The sequence below is a fragment of the Microcaecilia unicolor genome, chromosome 10, assembly GCF_901765095.1.
Source record: "Microcaecilia unicolor chromosome 10, aMicUni1.1, whole genome shotgun sequence".
Taxonomy (NCBI): Eukaryota; Metazoa; Chordata; class Amphibia; order Gymnophiona; family Siphonopidae; genus Microcaecilia; species Microcaecilia unicolor.
The window spans coordinates 192478683-192497947 of record NC_044040.1 but is presented as its reverse complement, the minus strand read 5'-3'; the positions used below and the strand labels follow the sequence as shown (position 1 = coordinate 192497947).

At 43.5% G+C, this 19265-nt stretch overlaps 1 protein-coding gene across 1 annotated transcript in view; it reads left to right on the top strand.

Moving 5' to 3' along the window:
* The window catches only part of SI (sucrase-isomaltase), a 230712-nt gene that overhangs the window by 117376 nt on the left and 94071 nt on the right, over positions 1-19265 (top strand). Inside the window, exons 22-27 of the mRNA XM_030216421.1 lie at positions 1043-1131; positions 3475-3524; positions 6508-6678; positions 8984-9133; positions 16558-16767; positions 19097-19251. Coding sequence (XP_030072281.1) covers positions 1043-1131; positions 3475-3524; positions 6508-6678; positions 8984-9133; positions 16558-16767; positions 19097-19251 — 825 coding nt within the window. The remainder of the gene's footprint in view (positions 1-1042; positions 1132-3474; positions 3525-6507; positions 6679-8983; positions 9134-16557; positions 16768-19096; positions 19252-19265) is intronic.

Below are 19265 nucleotides of genomic sequence, written 5' to 3'. Positions count from 1 at the left end.
TGCAGCGCCCCCCCCCAGCGAAAGGACCCCCCCCCCCCCCGGGTGCATTTTTACCTGCTGGGGAGGTGCCGCGCGCCTGTCGGCTTCGCTCGTTCCATGCTCCCTCTGCCCCGGAACAGGAAGTAACCTGTTCCAGGGCAGAGGGAGCACGGAACGAGCGGAACTGACAGACGCGTGGCACCCCCCCCAGCGGCGTGCACCCGGGGCGGACCGCAACCACCCCCCCCCCCCCAGGAACGCCACTGGATACAACATACAACTCTCCCTTGCTCTGTTAGTTCCAAAATCAAAAAATGTTTCAGGTGACCTTATGTGATTTTCTTGCACCTCTGCATATGTGCCATAAAAAAAATAACTGTCCTGCTTCCTATCCTCATCAACTGTGGCCCTAATTTGGGAAGAAACTCGACAATGGTTGGCGGATTTAACTTGCCTACTTGGGTTGATGGAGAGACTAAGGGGGCCTTAATTTTGGCATGTGTGTGGGGGCACCACTGTCTTCAATCGCTCCTGCATTAGACCCAAGAGACTAATGCAAACACTTGACTACAGAGAAATGTAGTTAATTTTTTTTTTTTTTACATTACTGGCAGGTTAATGCAAACTGTATTGCTTAAAATTATTTATGACTTATTTAAAATGCTAATGATTTAACTTTGCATGAATTTGCATGTTACATTTCATTCATATTTTATTGCACAGTCCATGGCAATGTTAACACAGATTAAAGCACAAATGCATTGAAGCAGATGCAGCTTTAACTCACTTTAAACATCTATTAATGCTCATTGACATGGGTTTACATTTATTAACATTACATTAGTCTTAATATACTTTAGAGTACAATGGCTTCAAAGTTGTGTGAGTTCGATGTTGGCTATATTTTACCTTAAACATGAAATTAAAGGGAACTGTTGAAATTATCATGTGAAAAGACTATAATATTGACTCTTAATTAAAAGGCACTCAGATTAAATTGAATATAAAGTTTGTTTCATAGATATTATAAACAGTATATATATATATATTTTTTTTTTGACAGTCGTAAAAATCCTATGGGTCTTATCATTGCACTGGATGACAATCAGACAGCAAAAGGAGAATTGTTCTGGGACGATGGCGAATCCAGAAGTAGGAATTGTTTTCAACTTGATGAAAGAATGCAATTCTATTCACAGTCATTTTATTGGATTATGAACAGTAATATTGTCTTGGAAAAGCAAGGAATTAATTATGGTTTGTTTGTAAAGTATAAATGGTAAAAACAAATCTCATTGGAAATGCAGGGAATACTTGAAACTGTAACTTTGGCCAATATACTGCTTTACTCCAAATGTGACTAATTAAGTTTATTTTATTTTTATTACATCTGTACCCCGTGCTTTCCCACTCATGGCAGGCTCAATGCGGCTTACATAGTAATAGGGATTACAGGATATTGATAAAGAAAATGAAAGTTAAGCATAACAGAATAGACAGAAGTGATGGGTAGGTAGAGAAGGACAGGGGTGAAGGAGTAGGAGATGTGTGGGCAAGGGTAGAAGAGGCAGGAGGGGGTGGATGACAGGATAAGCATATGGAATTTTGGTGGGAAAGATAGTCAAGGTCGTTGTCGTTGTCTTCTGGATATGTGATGAGTAGTAGGATACATAGAATTAGTTTGGGTCATTTGGCTTTCAGAAATGGTTCATATATGTAGTATGCTAGCAAACAGTGAATAAGATTAAGGGAAGGGACACTTTATTACTGTTGGCGATGTGTTATTTTACTGTTAGCCCCAGTTATTAGTAATTAGGTCTCATTGCATAAAATGGAACCTGCGCTAAAATAGCACAAGTTATTGGTAAAATGATACATCTTGCTAGTAGCCCATATTGACAACAATACTCCTAGGTGTCACTATAATAAATAGAAGTCTTAACAGAAACTCAAACACTGTTTTATGTCATGTCAAAATGCACTGCTTTAGAACACTGGCTCCCAGTCTGTCTATATTTTTATAGAGCTACAGCCTCCAGATCTAAATATAATACACCTAATAGCTTATTATTGGCTCTAAATAACCTATCATTGATTAAAGATGACAGTTTCTTCTTAGGAGATATATATTGCATATACTTGTCTATAAGTCAATCTCGTGTATAAACTGACAGGAGTTTTAGGGCTAAAAATGGCCAAAAATATTGTGGCCTGTTTATAAGCAAAGGCTGGGTCTCACACTGCTCCTCCCTTCCTCCCTCCCCTCTACTTCTGGGTCCAACATTGCTCCTTCCTCTCTAGCATCTCCCCTGCCTTTCCCCACCCCCTCTTTCCATAGCCCATAGCTTCACAGATTGCAACAGAGTCAGAACAGACAAAGCCAGAAGGAAACAGCTAAATCATCAGATTTCCATATGTGAGGATTATATATTTATCCCTCACTCATAATCCACTCACTCTAAACTTTGGCAAGTTCACTAAAGCTTTTCATAAATCACTCACCTTTCCTATCCAAGGAGAAATGCTTTTATTCAGGATATCTCTCAGCAGCTGCCCACACTCCTGTTTTTCTTTTAATTAAAAAAAAAATATAATAATAAAATGCAATCAGAATTTCACTCACCAACTCTTTCAACACCATCTCAGCTAAACTTCATCTTTGAACCTACGGCTTGAGCCATCAGCCAATCAAATGCTTTTAGCGGTAACTGTTTCCAGGTCACCTGATAATTGTCATGCACACTTCCTTGCAGGCATGCCCTCCTCTCATTGTACATGCTCAGAACAACTTTCAACTGGCCAAAACATTTATAGATTTTAATCAATCACTACTATTTATTTTTATCTCTCCCCAGTCTCACTTGCACATCTCCTCCAAACCTCTTCGCTTTAATTTGAACACTATTTAAGATCACCCAGAATTAACAGTTCTTTCCACACCAGGGACATAGAGAGCACTGGCTGTATCCTCTCAAGCAATTTCAAGACAGCCAGAGTCTGTTCACCCTAGTTCCATAAAGCTAACAATAGCAAGAGTGCTATTACACTGATGAGAATGACCCATAGATAAGATGACCCTAGTTTATTGATGGGATTTAAAAGTCAAAATTTCTCAGCTTATTAGATGAGCATATACAATAGTTGGTTGAATGTAATATGTTTGATATTATTTAAATAATCAAAGATGAAACGCACAAATCAAATAGATATACCAGATAGTGGGAAAAGTCAATAAACTTCTCATATCTGTATATAAATGTTAACAGAAAATAATCTTTTACATTCAACTGTTGGTATTTTGATTTGAAGAATGGTTTTGTCTAGAATTAAACGTTTCTCATCAAATCTGTCTGTAGAGTTCTGAAGAAAAAACATTATATATGATAATGCTTTTTCTAGTACTGCTGCCTTTCATGTGTTAGTAAATTACAAATTGTAAATTCAACAGTTATGTTTCAAGATGCTGATATATTTTTCATCTCTTCTTTATTTTAGGTTCAATATCCTCTGGAAATTATATTTTTTATGAGTTTTCTGTTAAATCAGTAAGTACAATGTGATGCTTTGGTTTCAGAATTTCACCAAGAGCTTATACAGAATAGTTAGTGCCTAATTGAGAAGACATAAAGGGCTAGATGCTATACATGGCACCTAGAATCTAGGCGTGAGCGATATTCTTAGGTGTATTCTATTAGACATGCCTAAATGTAGGCGCAGTATATAGAATATGCCTTCGGCCAGGTGGACGTGCCTACATTTAGGCGCATCCATTTATGCCACTGAAAAGCTGGTATAAATGCATGCGCTTACATCTACATGCACTGGCCCAAATTCTATAACCGTGTGCGTAGATGTGATGGATAGGCCTGTCACACCCACACGACTCCCATTACTCTGCCCCCTTTTTTCATTGTGCACATGAGAATTTAAGCATGCTGCTTTATAGAATACACCTAGCAAAGCACCTACATAAATATAACTTAAATCCAATTAGTGATAAGTGGTTATCGGCCAATTATCATGACTAAGTGGCTTGTTAAACAATTGAGGCATGCACATAGATTAGGCGCATTCATCAGTTGTTATAATATCACTTAGCTTTCAGGGGCTTTAAGCAGCGATTTTTCTCCCAATTCAAACCTCTGCCAACATGGCCAGGTTTCAAAATTCTTCTTCCGGGAAGAGGTTCGCATCTCTATACTTGCTTCTGCATATAGAAAAAATGGCAGCCAAAAAAAAGAGACATTTTTTTTGCAACTGTACTGAAAAATGGATTGGCGTGTGCCCAAAACCCACGCCTACACTACCGCAAGCCATTTTTCAGCACGGCTTTGTAAAAGGACCCCTTAGCAAGTTCTGCACGTAAATTCGAATTATTTCCAATCAATGCTCATTACTGCTCGTTAAGACCTATTATCAATGCTGATTGGCTCAAAGTTACATGTTTTGATAGAATATGCTTGGATTTCAGTGCAGAACACTAGGCACTCTATATAGAATCCTGGGGTTAGTTTCTATTTTCCAAAGGGACAGTAGAAGCATACTTTCCCTTTGAGAACCATCATGAAATGAAGTTCCCTTCATAGATTTGTACCTGCTTTTCTGCAGGTAGTTCATTAAAGGAAAACAATGCATATAGACATAGGCACTGACTCCGTGGGTGCTGTGGGTGCTCGAGCATCCCAAATATTCACCCACTGGAAGTTCGTTCCCTCCCTCCGAGTTCCAGGGTCGTCATCCGTCCCTCCTCCCTCCCAGTTCCAGCGTCCCCCCTCCCTCCCAGTTCTAGGGTCGTCGTCCCTCCCTCCCTTCCAGTTCCAGGCCCCCTCCCTCCAAATTTTAAAAGTCATCCTGACCTACCTCGTCGGGGTTACAGCAGCCGGCAGCAGCGGTAAAAAGCATGCAGGCTCGGCACTTACTTCAGTTTTCCCTTCTCTGTCTCTCAGCTCTGGTCCAAGTGTATTCAATAACAATGTGCGTAACTTAATTGGCTTAACAAGATATTCAGCGTTGTTAATAGCACTTAACATGCAAGATAATTTATGCAGAAGCCCCTGAATATATGCTCCATCTCATCGATCTACCTTCTAGAAATGCGCTAATAATTGCAAGGACCTACCTCAATCTACATTATCCCAACTGCAGGAATGTTAAATACAAGACCCTTTTTGCTTCGTCCTTCCCCTACATCAGTCCAAAATTCTGGAATGTTCTGCCGAGACAACTAAAAGAACTAGTCGACTACCACCTGTTCAAAAAGTCTTTAAAAACATTCTTATTCGCCAAAGCTTATTCCAATGGCAACTCCTACTTTTAACCTCTCTCCCTTCCTGACTTGTACATGGTTATCTGCCGGTTGCTTTGCCCCTATCTTTCACCCCGTGTTTTCCTCTGTTCCATTCCCTGCCTGTCTCGTTCTGTACCTGAGTCATCTTTGCATTGTATTTTTTTCCTCTTGAATTATTGTAAGCCACATTGCGCCTGTTCCAGTGGGAAATGTGGGGTACAAATGCACCAAAATAAATCAATAAATAAAATACAAATGCACAACTATTTGTGCACATGCAATATGTAAAATCAATCTATGGGTTTCTTTTTTATAAATTCAACAATAAAACATAAGCTGCATTTAATTGAAGACTAATTTATCAAGAGTGGAGGAGTGGCCTAGTGGTTAGGGTGGTGGACTTTGGTCCTGAGGAACTGAGTTCAATTCCCGGCACAGGCAGCTCCTTGTGACTCTGGGCAAGTCACTTAACCCTCCATTGCCCCATGTAAGCCGCATTGAGCCTGCCATGAGTGGGAAAGCGCAGGGTACAAATGTAACAAAAATAAAATAGATACTATTGGAGATTCTACATGGAATGTTGCTACTATTGGAGATTCTACATGGAATGTTGCTATTCCACTAGCAACATTCCATGTAGAAGGCTGTGCAGGCTTCTGTTTCTGTGAGTCTGACATCCTGCACATACGTGCAGGACGTCAGACTCACAGAAGCAGAAGCCTGCGCAGCCACATTGATGATCTGCAAGGGCTGACTTCTACATGGAATGTTGCTAGTGGAATAGCAACATTCCATGTAGATCTCAAATAGTAGCAACAGTGGAGGAGTGGCCTAGTGGTTAGGGTGGTGGACTCTGGTCCTGAGGAACTGAGTTCGATTCCCAGCACAGGCAGCTCCTTGTGACTCTGTGCAAGTCACTTAACCCTCCATTGCCTGCCGCATTGAGCCTGCCATGAGTGGGAAAAAGTGCGGGGTACAAATGTAACAAAAAAAAAAAAAAAAAAACTTTAAGACAAGATTATTTTTAGACACCCTGCTGCTCTTCTTGATGTTCCTCAAAAAACTTGCTCCATTTTTTTCCGTGACTGATTCTATCAGCTCTTCACTCTCTTCATTTTTTTCCTTGTATCTTCTAATGTATCTAGTTTATTACATTTTGCTCTCAGTCTTTCTTCCTGAATAATCATGCCCTGCCTTATCTTAGTACAGTGACTTTCAATGTTTACCCTTTCATTTTGCAGAACCAGCTACATATGAATGTCACAAATGCAAAATACAATGACCCAAACAACTTGAAGTTTGAAAATATCAAAATTCTAGGAGTGCCTCAAAGTCCCACCAGTGTAGTTGTGAAGAAGAACAACAATATAGAAGCATCAGCACATCAGTTCACCTATGATGCAAATTCAAAGGTAACCCTTTACCGAATCTTTTATATCAACTAATTTGCAAGGATTTGATTCAAAAGACATATGTACCCTCTTATTATTTATGTATTAGGATTTATTTACCGCCTTTTTGAAGGAATTCACTCAAGGCTTGAGAAGTCTCATCCCTGTGCCAGTCACCAGCGTGGCGGGAAGCAGCGTTCAGCAGCGTTGCCTGCGTGCCTGCCTTTTAAAATAATTCATCTCCCCAGGCTCCGCTGCATTTACTTCTTCGCCTGTCGCAAAGCGCTGCTGTTCGCACAGGCAGCTCCGCTCCCCTTTGCCGCGTCCTTCCGACCCTCTCTGATCCACTTCCTGTAGTGGATACGTGGGGCCAGATGGACGCGGCAAAGAGGAGCGGAGCTGCCTGTGCAAATGGCAGCGCTTTGCGACGGGCGAAGAAGTAAATGCAGCGGAGCCTGGGGAGACGAATTATTTTAAAAGGCAGGCAGGCAGGCAACGCTGCTGAACGCTGCTTCCCGGACCCGGCAGAGCCGCGGGAGAAAAAGCAGCGACAGCAGCAGGATGTTGGATGGGTGGGCCTGGAGGGAAAGTGGCTGGGCCTGGGCCCGTCCAGGCCCACCCATGGCTATGCCCCTGAAAAGTATGGCATAGTATACTGCTTGAACAAATAAAGGAGTGAGAAATAGACCAGGCTAACCAGACATGGACTAGGAGACTTCATCAAACATATAAATGGCAAGTGACCGACTCACCCGCAAATGTGCAGTAGAGACTTCCCTCTCTGTCCCGCCCTCGCGTCAAAACGTGATGACGTCAGAGGGCGGAACAGAGAGGGAAACGGTCACTGCCACTGGAGCCGAAGCAACATCACCGGCTCACCAACCTCCACCCCCCCCATCCCCGACGTCTTCGCCGCCGCCACTCCCGCCCCCCTCCGTATCGGGCCCCCTGCACTGACATGACAGCGCCTCTCACCTCCGTGTGGAAGCGCTGCAGGCAGAAGCAGAGCGATCTGCTGCTGCCTGCAGCACTTTCACACGGAGGTGAGAGGCGCTCTCATGTCAGTGCAGGGGGCCTGGCACGGAGGGGGGAGGGAGCGGCGGAGAGGAGGGTTGCTGGACATGGGGAGAGAGCAGAGGAGAGTGGAGGGTTGCTGGACATGGATGGATGGAGGTGAGAATTATTACATTTTGCAAAACACAAATCTCGCCCGTTTTAACGGGCTTAACGGCTAGTTTGATGGTACACAGTTTATTGGTGAAGACTCAACAGTACTGTGTTTTGGCAGTAAGCCTGCTTCGAGTCTTTATATAAAATATGTAAAATCATCAAATGTTCAATAACCGTTGGCACAAAAAGATGAAAAAATATGGTCTTTAAAAAGACCTTTGTCAAACAATCCATGGATTCTGAATTAGGCCAGCATCTCTAGCATTAGCATGTACTAATTTTTAGCGCACACTTACAACGCTAGCGTGCCTATAGCGGGGCTTAGTAAACGGGGCCCTTAGGGAGTTGTTTCCCACCATTGTTTTTTCAGACTGAAACCTGTGATAGAATTCCCATTGAGGTCTCTTAAAAAGTCCAAGACTCTCCTCGGGGTGTTTGAGGCTTCAGTTTATTTAAATTATAATTCTAAATCCATGTCGTGTCTATTTTAACAGTTCTAAGAGCAAAGATGCTTGTATTAAGGACATTAGCACAAGGCCATTAATGTAAAAAAAATAGAAAAATCAACCATCTACAGCTGGAGTAAAATGACTTTAGCTTGTGTGAAAGATCAGCAAAAGGGTGCATTAAAGCCAATTTTTGCCACAGCTTTATAAAAGGATCCCAAGTTTGTAATTTGTGTTATGTTGTATGTTTTATATTCGTTTTGCATATGATTTTGTGTACCACCTTGATGTAATTTGTTTTCAAAAGGCAGTTTATAAATTAATAAAATGTTATTTAATTATTTTCTTCATAAAAATGCAAAGTTTGATGCTGATGTGTCTATGTACTCAACTTCAACAGGAAAGTCAAACAAATGACTCCAGTAAGTTATTAACCAGCACATTCTAATCTGACTCAACAAACCCTGAAATTCATAGAAAAAAACTGACTACTTCAGATATTTCTGCTGGTGTATGAGGACGGGCACAGAGGGAATTTTACTGAAAATCACACCAACATCTAGAAACTTTTAGGACATACTTTAATTTGTAAAACTGATTTAAAGAATAATGTGGAAAAAATAATATATGGTATTTTCTAAGCCAAAATTTAATAACTTTTTTTAATGATGCATTCCAGCATGGGTTTTGTTTGGTTTATTTTTTTACAGGTTTTTCAAATAACGCAGCTTCAGCTTAAGCTTGGTGAATCCTATACTGTAGACTGGAATCCTATAGGTAATGACATTGAAAGAATTGACTGTCATCCTGACCCAAATGCAAATGATACTAGCTGTCGGAGTCGTGGCTGTACTTGGGAGGTGAGAAAAACCACAACTAATATCTTAGACCTGAAGCGATCTGTGTGGACTAAGTGAGTTAATCAGCAAAAATTTAGGGGATGATATTTAAAATTACTTATGAGATAGAGGAAGCACTGATCACTTAAGTATTTTTTTTTATATATTTATTTAGATTTTGCTCGCACCTTTTTCAGTAGTAGCTCAAGGTGAGTTACATTCAGGTACTCTGGATATTTCTCTGTCCCAGGAGGGCTCACAATCTAAATTTGTACCTGAGGCAATGGAGGCTTAAGTGACTTGCCCAAGATCACAAGGAGCAGCAGCGGGATTTGAACCCGCCACCTCTGGATTGCAAGACTGGTGCTCTAACCACAAGGCCACTCCTCCACTGCTAAGTGCTTGTTAACACCAATTATTGATTGGTAGTGCTTAATTGGCTAATTAGTGAACATGCAGATTTGGGATCTGTGCCCCAGAATCCAGGGATTAGTGTCTCCTAAATAGGAGGTGCTAAGTGATCCTATGCTAATTCTCTGCCGGTATGGTGCACTTATGGGAATATTAGCGCATTACCTGCAAAAAACAAAGAAAAAGCCCTAAAAACTGCTGCATTAAATCTGGCTTAACACATGGTAAAGTCCAGGCTTATAATGCCCAGATTTTGCTGCACTTCAATAAAATAGCTCCCAAGGGGGAGATTCTCTATATGGTGCCTAAAAAGTGTGCATAGAATACATTTCTGCCTAAATGTATTCTATAAGCGGCACCTAGATGTAGGCACGGTATATAGAATATGCTTAGCTGACACCTTAGCGCCTAAATCTATGCACCTCCATTTACACCAAAACATGGCGTAAATCCTGGTGCATAGATTTAAGCGCAGAGGGCCATATTTTAAAACAGTACATGTAAATTTTGGAACGCCCAAGAAACTCCCATTTTCCCAAACATAACCATGCCCCTTTTTGCCTGCACACGTTAAAATTTAGGTGCTGTGTATTACATAATACACTTAGCAATTTCCTTGTGTAAATTTTAATTATTTTCAATTAATGCTCATTTTTTGCATGTTAAATGCTATTAACAACGCTGAATGTCTTGTTAAGCCAATTAAGTTACGCACATTGTTATTGAATACACTTGGGGGCTCTTTTACTAAGCCTCATAGAGGGGCATAATCGAACTGAGTGCCCGAGTTTTCCTGAGGGCGTCCTTAAAGGACGTCCTCGGGAAGGGGCGGGGAAACCCATATTATCGAAACAAGATGGGCGCCCATCTTTCGTTTTGATAATATGGTCGGGGACGCCCAAATCTTAACATTTAGGTCGTTCTTAGAGATGGTCGTCCCCGGTTTTCAGCGATAATGGAAACCGAGGACGCCCATCTCAGAAATGACCAAATCCAAGCCATTTGGTCATGGGAGGAGCCAGCATTCGTAGTGCACTGGTCCCCCTCACATGCCAGGACACCAACCGGGCACCCTAGGGGGGCACTGCACTGGACTTCATAAATTGCTCCCAGGTGCATAGCTCCCTTACCTTGTGTGCCGAGCCCCCCAAAACCCACTACCCACAACTGTACAACACTACCATAGCCTTAAGGGGTGAAGGGCTCACATTTACCACCACAAGTGTAACAGGTAGGAGGGGGATGGGCCTGGGTCCGCCTGCCTAAAGTGCACTGCAGTACCCACTAAAACTGCTCCAGGGACCTGCATACTGCTGTGATGGACCTGGTTATGACATTTGAGGCTGGCATACAGGCTGACAAAAAATATTTAAAAGTTTTTTTAAGGTGGGAGGGGGATAGTGACCACTGGGGGAGTAAGGGGAGGTCATCCACGATTCCCTCCGGTGGTCATCCGGTCAGTTCGGGCACCTTTTTGAGTCTTGGTCGCAAGAAAAAAATGGACCAAGTAAAGTCGGCCAAGTGCTTGTCAGGGATGCCCTTCTTTTTTCCATTATCGGCCGAGGACGTCCATGTGTTAAGCATGCCCCAGTCCCGCCTTTGCTACACTTCTGACATGCCCCCAGGAACTTTGGTCATCTCCGCGATGGAAAGGAGTTGGGAACGCCCAAAATCGGCTTTCGATTATGCCGATTTGGGCGACCCTGGGAGAAGGACGCCCATCTTCCGATTTGTGTCGAAAGATGGGCGTCCTTCTCTTTCAAAAATAAGCCTGATAGGTGCCTACATGCATCAATTTGGAGTTACCGCCCAGCTACCGTGTGGCCCGGAAAATAATTCTCATACCTAGATCATATATAAATACGTTACAAAACAGCCTGTATCAGGGGTCTGTATAGAGGTTCACTGATGGAAGTAGGGGTCAGGATAACAGTCCTTAAAAAGACGCTGATCCAGGAAGATATGCAGTGCAACATACAATAGCGATATATAGACCCCTGATGCAGGCTTTATGCCGAAACACAGTACTGTGTCGGGTTTTGAAGAATAAAGACTTGGATTATAACTCTAATCCTCTGGTATTCTGTGGAAGAGCCCTGCTACCTTCACTACTCCTACTCTTTCTGCTGCTTTACAAATCCATGCCATGCCTATTCAAATTTCTGGTTCAGGAATCAGGACCAAATTATTATTATTATTATTATTACATTTGTATCCCACATTATCCCACCTTTTTGCAGGCTCAATGTGGCTTACAATTCATCATGGATACTGGAAATAGAAAAGAATGTACATTTGGATTTACAGCAAGTTTTGGGTACATGATGGTGATATACATGATAGTGTTAGAGCCAAAGGCATTAGGTACAAGAAGGTGTGAAAGCAAAAGATATTAAAGAACATTCCTGGATGTCTTGAAGAAAGTTGAGTTACGCATGTTGTTCTTTATGATATATTTTGTCGAAGAGATAAGTTTTCAGGAATTTGCGGAAAGTGGTCACTTCGTAGACCGATTTCAGGTTACGTGGCAGCGAGTTCCAGAGCTGTGTGCTTGTATAGGAAAAGGTTGATACATGCATTGATTTGTATTTCAAGCCTTTGCATTTGGGAGTATGAAGATTGAGGAATGTGCGGGAGGATTTGTTTGCATTTCTAGGAGGTAGTTCTATTAGATCCGACATGTAGGCTGGGGCGTCACCATGGATGATTTTATGGACCAAGGTACAGAGTTTGAACGTGATGTGTTCTTTGAGTGGGAGCCAGTGTAGTTTTTCGCGGAGGGGTGTTGCGCTTTCGTATTTTGGTTTGCCGAATATAAGTCTGGCTGCCGTGTTCTGGGCTGTCTGGAGTTTTTTGAGTATTTGTTCTTTACAACCGGCGTAGAGTGAATTACAATAGTCCAGATGACTAAGTACCAGTGATTGTACCAGGTATCGGAAGACATTCCTTGGGAAAAATGGTCTGACTCCTTTTAGTTTCCACATTGAGTGGAACATCTTTTTAGTTATGTTTTTTGCATGGTTCTCAAGTGTTAGGTGTCGGTCAATGGTGACTCCAAGGATTTTTAGGGTGTCTGAGACTGGTAGACTTAGACTTAAATGTTGTGTGGATTGAGGCAATATTCATCACTTTATTTGTATCAGGATAATTTCATAAAAATAGGCCGAGTGCCTAGAAGGATGCTTAAGTCAGATTGCAGAAAAGTAGTCAATGAAAACTGGGTTTTGTTAAATACATATACCCCCCAAATTCTATAAAAGTTGCTAAAAATTGCACGTGCAAATTTGGGCATGTTCCCCAATTTGAATGTGCAACTTAACTGAATAACGAGCCAATCGGTGCCGATAATTGACTTTTTAACAAGCAACTATTGATACTAGTTGGATTTAATTCAAATTTACACGTGTAAATTTAGGCATGGGATCCACATGTAAATTTTAAGTGAAGATCTAAAAAAGGGGCACGACCATGGGAGGGTTACGGTCGGATCAGGGGCATTTCCACAATTTATGTGCATTTTTACAGAATAATGGGGATCTGCGCCTAATTTAAACATGGGGTTTCAACCAAGGTTTGTTGGTGTAAATGACTGTGCCTAAATGTAGTCGTGCTTCCTGACACCAGTGGAATAGCTACGTGGGGCCACGGGGGCCTGGGCTCCCATAGATTTGGCCCTGGACCCCCTTGCCGACAACCCTCTTGACCCCCCTCCCCTGCCATTGCCGTGGGCTACCTTTGCTGGCAGGGGACCCCAACCCCCGCCAGCTGAGGTCCTCTTGCTTCCCGCGGAAGGCCTCGTTTTGTTTCTGGGATGTCAGACTCACAGAAACAGAACGAAACCTTGCAGATCAAGGCTTCGTTCTGTTTCAGTGAGTCTGACGTGACGTCAGAAACAGAACGAAGCCTTGCGCGGGAAGCAAGAGGACCTCGGCTGGCGGGGATTGGGGTCCCTCGCCAGCAAAAGTAGGCGACGGTGGCGGGAAGGGGGGGTCGAGAGGGTCGTCGACAGGGGGGCAAAGTTGGTGGTGGTGCTGGCGGCGGCGGGGGGGGGGGGGGTCGGCAATGGCAAGGGGTGGACGGCGGTGCCGGGGGGGAGGCTAAAATGTGCCCCCTCACTTGGGCTCTGGACCCCCCTCCCGCCAAAGTCTGGCTACGCCCTTGATCTGAGTATTGCATCTTTTACGCATGTAGGCAGCTAATATAAACCGGGAAGGGGGGGCATACATATACATGTGTACTGCATTATAAATTTTATAAATATTGTATGCATGTACAATAGCAGGGAAGAAAAAAAGATCTCCCTGGAAAGGCAATTTTTGTCATGGGTAGGGAGATTTTCTTATCAAGCACTCTTTGCCAGTTCTCAAAATACAAATTAGGCAGTGGTTATGCATGAGTTTGAGAGGGAGTACACTGGTTGGTATAATCACCAAGGCATCTCTGTATTGCATTATTAAATACAGATCACATTCTACCCAATGGAATACATTATTATAGAAAGAAAAAATATTCTGGAATATTGTAATTGGAAAGCTAACATCTTCTCTTTGTTTTTTTAAATTTGCTATTAAATTATTCTTTCTTAAATGTTGACTCCTCAATGCTTTACAAGTTTCTATACTTGGGTGTTATTTTCTTTTGAAAGTTCTGTATTTTTTTTTTTTATTGTGCGTTCTGAAGCTCTTTCCCCAGGTGGCTCTTTCCCATTGCTCAATAGTCTAGGGCTTATTTTAACCTCAATCTGCCTCACCTTATTCCTCCTTGACCTCCCCTTTCCCACCTACTTTATGGTTTGCTTTTGTTTTATGGAATACATCTGAGGCAATGCTTATTTTTAAACATTTAGGGGGCCTTTTACAAAGCGACCCACATTGAGCTTACCACTCACTACATAAGTACATAAGTAATGCCACACTGGGAAAAGACCAAGGGTCCATCGAGCCCAGGATCCTGTCCACGACAGCGGCCAATCCAGGCCAAGGGCACCTGGCGAGCTTCCCAAATGTACAAACATTCTATACATGCCTAATCCGGAACTACAGCCGGACCGATGCAGCCGCTGGTGGTAGTTCCGGCCAGAGCGTGTGCCATTTCCGGCATTCTGTAAATTTTTTTTCTGTAGCACTGTGCTAACCTAGCAGCAATTGGTCATCGCTATGTGCTGCCCAGTTACTGCCGGGTTACCATGGGTGGCGGTAAGTGCTCTCCACCGCATGGCCACGTGGAGGAGTGGCCTAATGCTTAGGGTGGTGGACTTTGGTCCTGAGGAACTGAGTTCAATTCCCACTTCAGGCACAGGCAGCTCCTGGTGACTCTGGGCAAGTCACTTAACCCTCCATTGCCCCATGTAAGCCGCATTGAGCCTGCCATGAGTGGGAAAGCGCAGGGTACAAATGTAACAAAAATAAAATAGATACTATTGGAGATTCTACATGGAATGTTGCTACTATTGGAGATTCTACATGGAATGTTGCTATTCCACTAGCAACATTCCATGTAGAAGGCTGCACAGGCTTCTGTTTCTGTAAGTCTGACGTCCTGCACATACGTGCAGGACGTCAGACTCACAGAAGCAGAAGCCTGCGCAGCCACATTGGTGATCTGCAAGGGCCGACTTCTACATGGAATGTTGCTAGTGGAATAGCAACATTCCATGTAGAATCTCAAATAGTAGCAACAATGGAGGAGTAGCCTAGTGGTTAGGGTGGTGGACTTTGGTCCTGAGGAACTGAGTTTGATTCCCACTTCAGGCACAGGCAGCTCCTTGTGACTCTGGGCAAGTCACTTAACCCTCCATTGCCCCATGTAAGCCGCATTGAGCCTGCCATGAGTGGGAAAGTGCGGGGTACAAATGTAACAAAAATAAAAAAATCTAACCACATGGCTATTTTTTTTGGGGGGGGGGGGGGGATTTTACCTGCTGCGGTAAAAAGAGCCCTGGCGAGCAGGAAAAACGGCTCCTGCCACTACCACAAGACCCTTTTTCCTGCAGCTTAGTAAAAGGATTCCTGACCAATGATTGCACTTTTTCAGAACTTCATATCACGGATATCAAAAAAAAGACTACAGCTCATACAAATGTCAAATACACCTCCTAACATTATCATTTTTCTGCATGGCCAGGTTCTCTTTACAAATTGCAACATCAACCACTTCCAGAGAGTATGAACCGGCCCTTTACAGTCATTAACCCCTACTTTAGCACTTTAAATGCAGAGTGGGCTTGCTCAGAAAATGCAGTTCTTGGGACTACTGACCAAGTGTTTCAAAGCAAAACATCCCAGGCATGGGGGGGGGGGGGGGTTGGAGAAGGTAGTTGAGGTGATAGAAGAAGGTGTAGCAGGGGCGTAGCCACGGGCGGGCCCGGGTGGGCCTGGACCCACCCAATTTCGGGTCAGGCCCGCCCAGCAGCAAAGTTCCTGACGGCGATTCCAGTCGCAGCGATTCCCACACGCTGCCTGCCAGTGCTGGCTGCCGCTCAATCTCCTTGCGCTACTAAGCACTAACCCAGAAGTCTCTCCTCTGCAGGAGAGACTTCCGGGTTAGCGCTTAGTAGCGCGAGGAGATTGTTGAGCGGCAGCCGGCAGGCAGCGTGTGGCGGGCCTGCAAGGAGGGTGAGATGCTGCAGCTGCACGGGGGGGGGGGGGGGGGGGGAAGATGTCGCATGGGGGAGGGAAGACGGGAGGACACAGCAGCTGCACAGGGGGAAGGGAAGATGGAAAGATGAGGCTTGGTTGGTGGGTGAGGGAGATGCAGCAAAGGGGTGGAGGGGTGAGGAAGGGAGAAGTCTTGGCTGTGTATGAGGTGGAGGGGAGGGACACATGGTGCATACAGAGGGGATAGGTGGGGAGGGGGAGAAATGGTGGGTATTAGTGGTGGAGGGAGGGCGGAGCAGAGAAAATTTTGTGCCCTCCCACTTTGGGCTCAGGCCCACCCAAAACTGGCTGTCTGGCTACGCCACTGTGGTGTAGGTAAACAACCCACTTCCAAATCCACATCAGTTTCAATAACTATGCTTTCTGTTTCTTGTTTAGAATTCAAGCAGTCCTGGAGCACCAGCTTGCTATTATCCATCAAATTATAGTTCTGGCTATGTTGGTTCAGTTCAAAATGTTCCTAATGGTCTCATAGTTAATTTGAATAAAATCAGTTCTGCTGCCAGTCTCTATGATACTTTTTCACCTGCAATCAACCACCTTCGCCTGGAGGTGATATACCATAAGAATGACATGTTGCAGTTTAAGGTAAATTCAACCTAGATTATTTTTAAACAAAAACAGTTCTCTGGGAATTCATATGCAAAACACCTTACATTCTAGTGCAAACAAGTGATATGGTGGGGGTGGGGGGGGGGGGGTTGCAGTGGGATGTGTTTGCTTGTATCATGGTGCTGAAAATAAAAATGACAAATTGTAGACTTGTTGCCTGGAAGGATGTATTTAGCAATAAAAATCTTTAGTAGATGTTTTGCTGCCACAATATTTGATGTTGAGCTTTTTAGAAAAGGTGATTCACCCAGTTGGAGAGCAGAGTGCTGGTGAACAGTTATTCAGAAAGGCCAGCACTTGCAAAGTCAAATAGTGGTGAAGAGGGGGTGGCAGAGAGAGAGAGAGAGAGAGAAGGGGAAACCTCTTCAGAACTCCAGCAAACAAACCCTGCAAAAAGCAAATACATTCCAGACCTATATAGAAAACCTGTCATAGTAACAGAAACTAATAATTAACCACATGATTTTTCTTATTGTAACCCGCTTGGCTTTCCTGTTGACATAAACAGGATATAAACATCAAGAATAAAATAGCATCTCTCCTCCTCTGTTCCCCCTTCTTGATCTAGTCCCCCCCCTCCACGCACAGACCCAGCATCTCTTCATACCCCCCCCCCCCCCCAGGAAGTTTCAGCATCTTCTTGTCTCCATCTCCACTCCCCCCCCCCCATATAGGCTTGACATATCTCCATCCTGCCCCCCCCCCCCCCATGCATGAGTCCGGGATCTAGCATGTCTCTATGCTCTCCCCCAGTCCTCCAAACTGATGGTGGGTGGCTGGCAGAGGCAGCGATGAAAATTCAGCCCCACCAGCGTTTTTTCTACACTGCATCTCGCATCCTCTGATGTAACTTCCTGTGAGCAGGACGTGATGAAGAAAAAGCTTTGGTGGCGCTGGCAGTAGGCAATGCCAGCCACTCACCGCGAGTTTGGAAGACCATAGAGGAGGTCCTAGAGAGTGATGCTGGACAGGGCACCTCAGTTCCACAGCAGGCAGTCCCTACTATTGGGTGGCACTGAGATTTTAGCCGGGCTCACTTGATGGTAGATAACCCATTTTCATGTTTCATCCTATAGTGCATGAATATTATAAATCGGCTGCGGGGCTGCAGTTAAATCTTGGTACACCTACTTCTGTCCTTCCCTTCCCTTAAGGGAAATATTTCTTCCTTATTAATCCGATTGCCTGGCTCTAAATACCTCCATACTTTCCAATCTACATATCTTGAACCTGAACATACAAATTCCTTCTATGCCTCCCCACAGTTACACATCCTTTAGGTGTCACCTATTTTCCTCACTAACATTCCACTAATCAATACCATTAAGACATAAGGCTGAGGTGTTAGGAAAAAGAGAATGGGGTAAAGAGGGACCCAAATGGGATTTTGCAGCTATCAGGGCTGTTGATCAGGATGGAACTATCATTGATTTTGCCATTCCTGTGGGCTTGTTCATATTTATTTATTTATTTATTTATAGCATTTATATCCCACAATATTCCCACCCATGGGCAGGCTCAATGTGGCGTACAACAGTCTGTTAAAACATACAACAATTAAGCAAACAAGCAATTAATGTCGTAAAAGGGTAAGGGGAATAGCTAAGGAGGGAAAAGGGGAAAGAGTAGGGGTGAACAATGTGTCGCTACGTCAACTGGAATTCAGAAGGAAGAGATGCTAGGCGGGTTTGAAGCGTATGCTCTACTAAAAAGGAAGGTCTTGAGCTGCTTCTTGAAGGTCGGGTGATCAGGAGTAAGTTTGACCAACTGAGGCAGCCCATTCCACAATTGAGTGCTGAGATAGGAGGAGGATGCATAAGTGGTCTTATACTTGAGGCCATAGAAAACTGGGTAATGGAGGTTTAGGTACGAACGAGCTGATTTGTCAGAGTTCCTAGGCGGCAGGTTAATTAGGGTGTCCATATAAGCAGGGGCTTCACCATAGATGATTTTGTGCACCAAAGTGCACATTTTAAAAGCGATTCGGTCCTTCACAGGAAGCCAGTGCAGCTTCTCACGCAGTGGTCTTGAACTATCAAATGTTGATAGACGATGTGCAATGTTAGAAGCACGAAGAGTGCCTGCATTTAAAGGTCACCATCACTTTAAAGTGGTCATCTGAGCATGCAATTTGCACATTGTTAGTTTAGTGTGCCATGCGCTATATCAGTATTTACCTGGAAGAAACATGGAAAACAATCAGATACATACTGTATATTTTTGCATATTTTTAGACCTGAAAGATGCTAAAAATAATTTATATAAAAATAACCTGAAAATAATTGGTTTCTTCTTCTTCTTCAAGATTTATGACCCTAACAATGAAAGATATGAAGTCCCAGTACCACTGAACATTCCAAGCACTTCACAAGGTACTGAAGCAGATCGACTTTATGAAGTTGATATTAAGAACAATCCATTCGGAATCCAGATTCGACGCAAGAGCACTAAAACAATCATGTAGGTGAATGAGG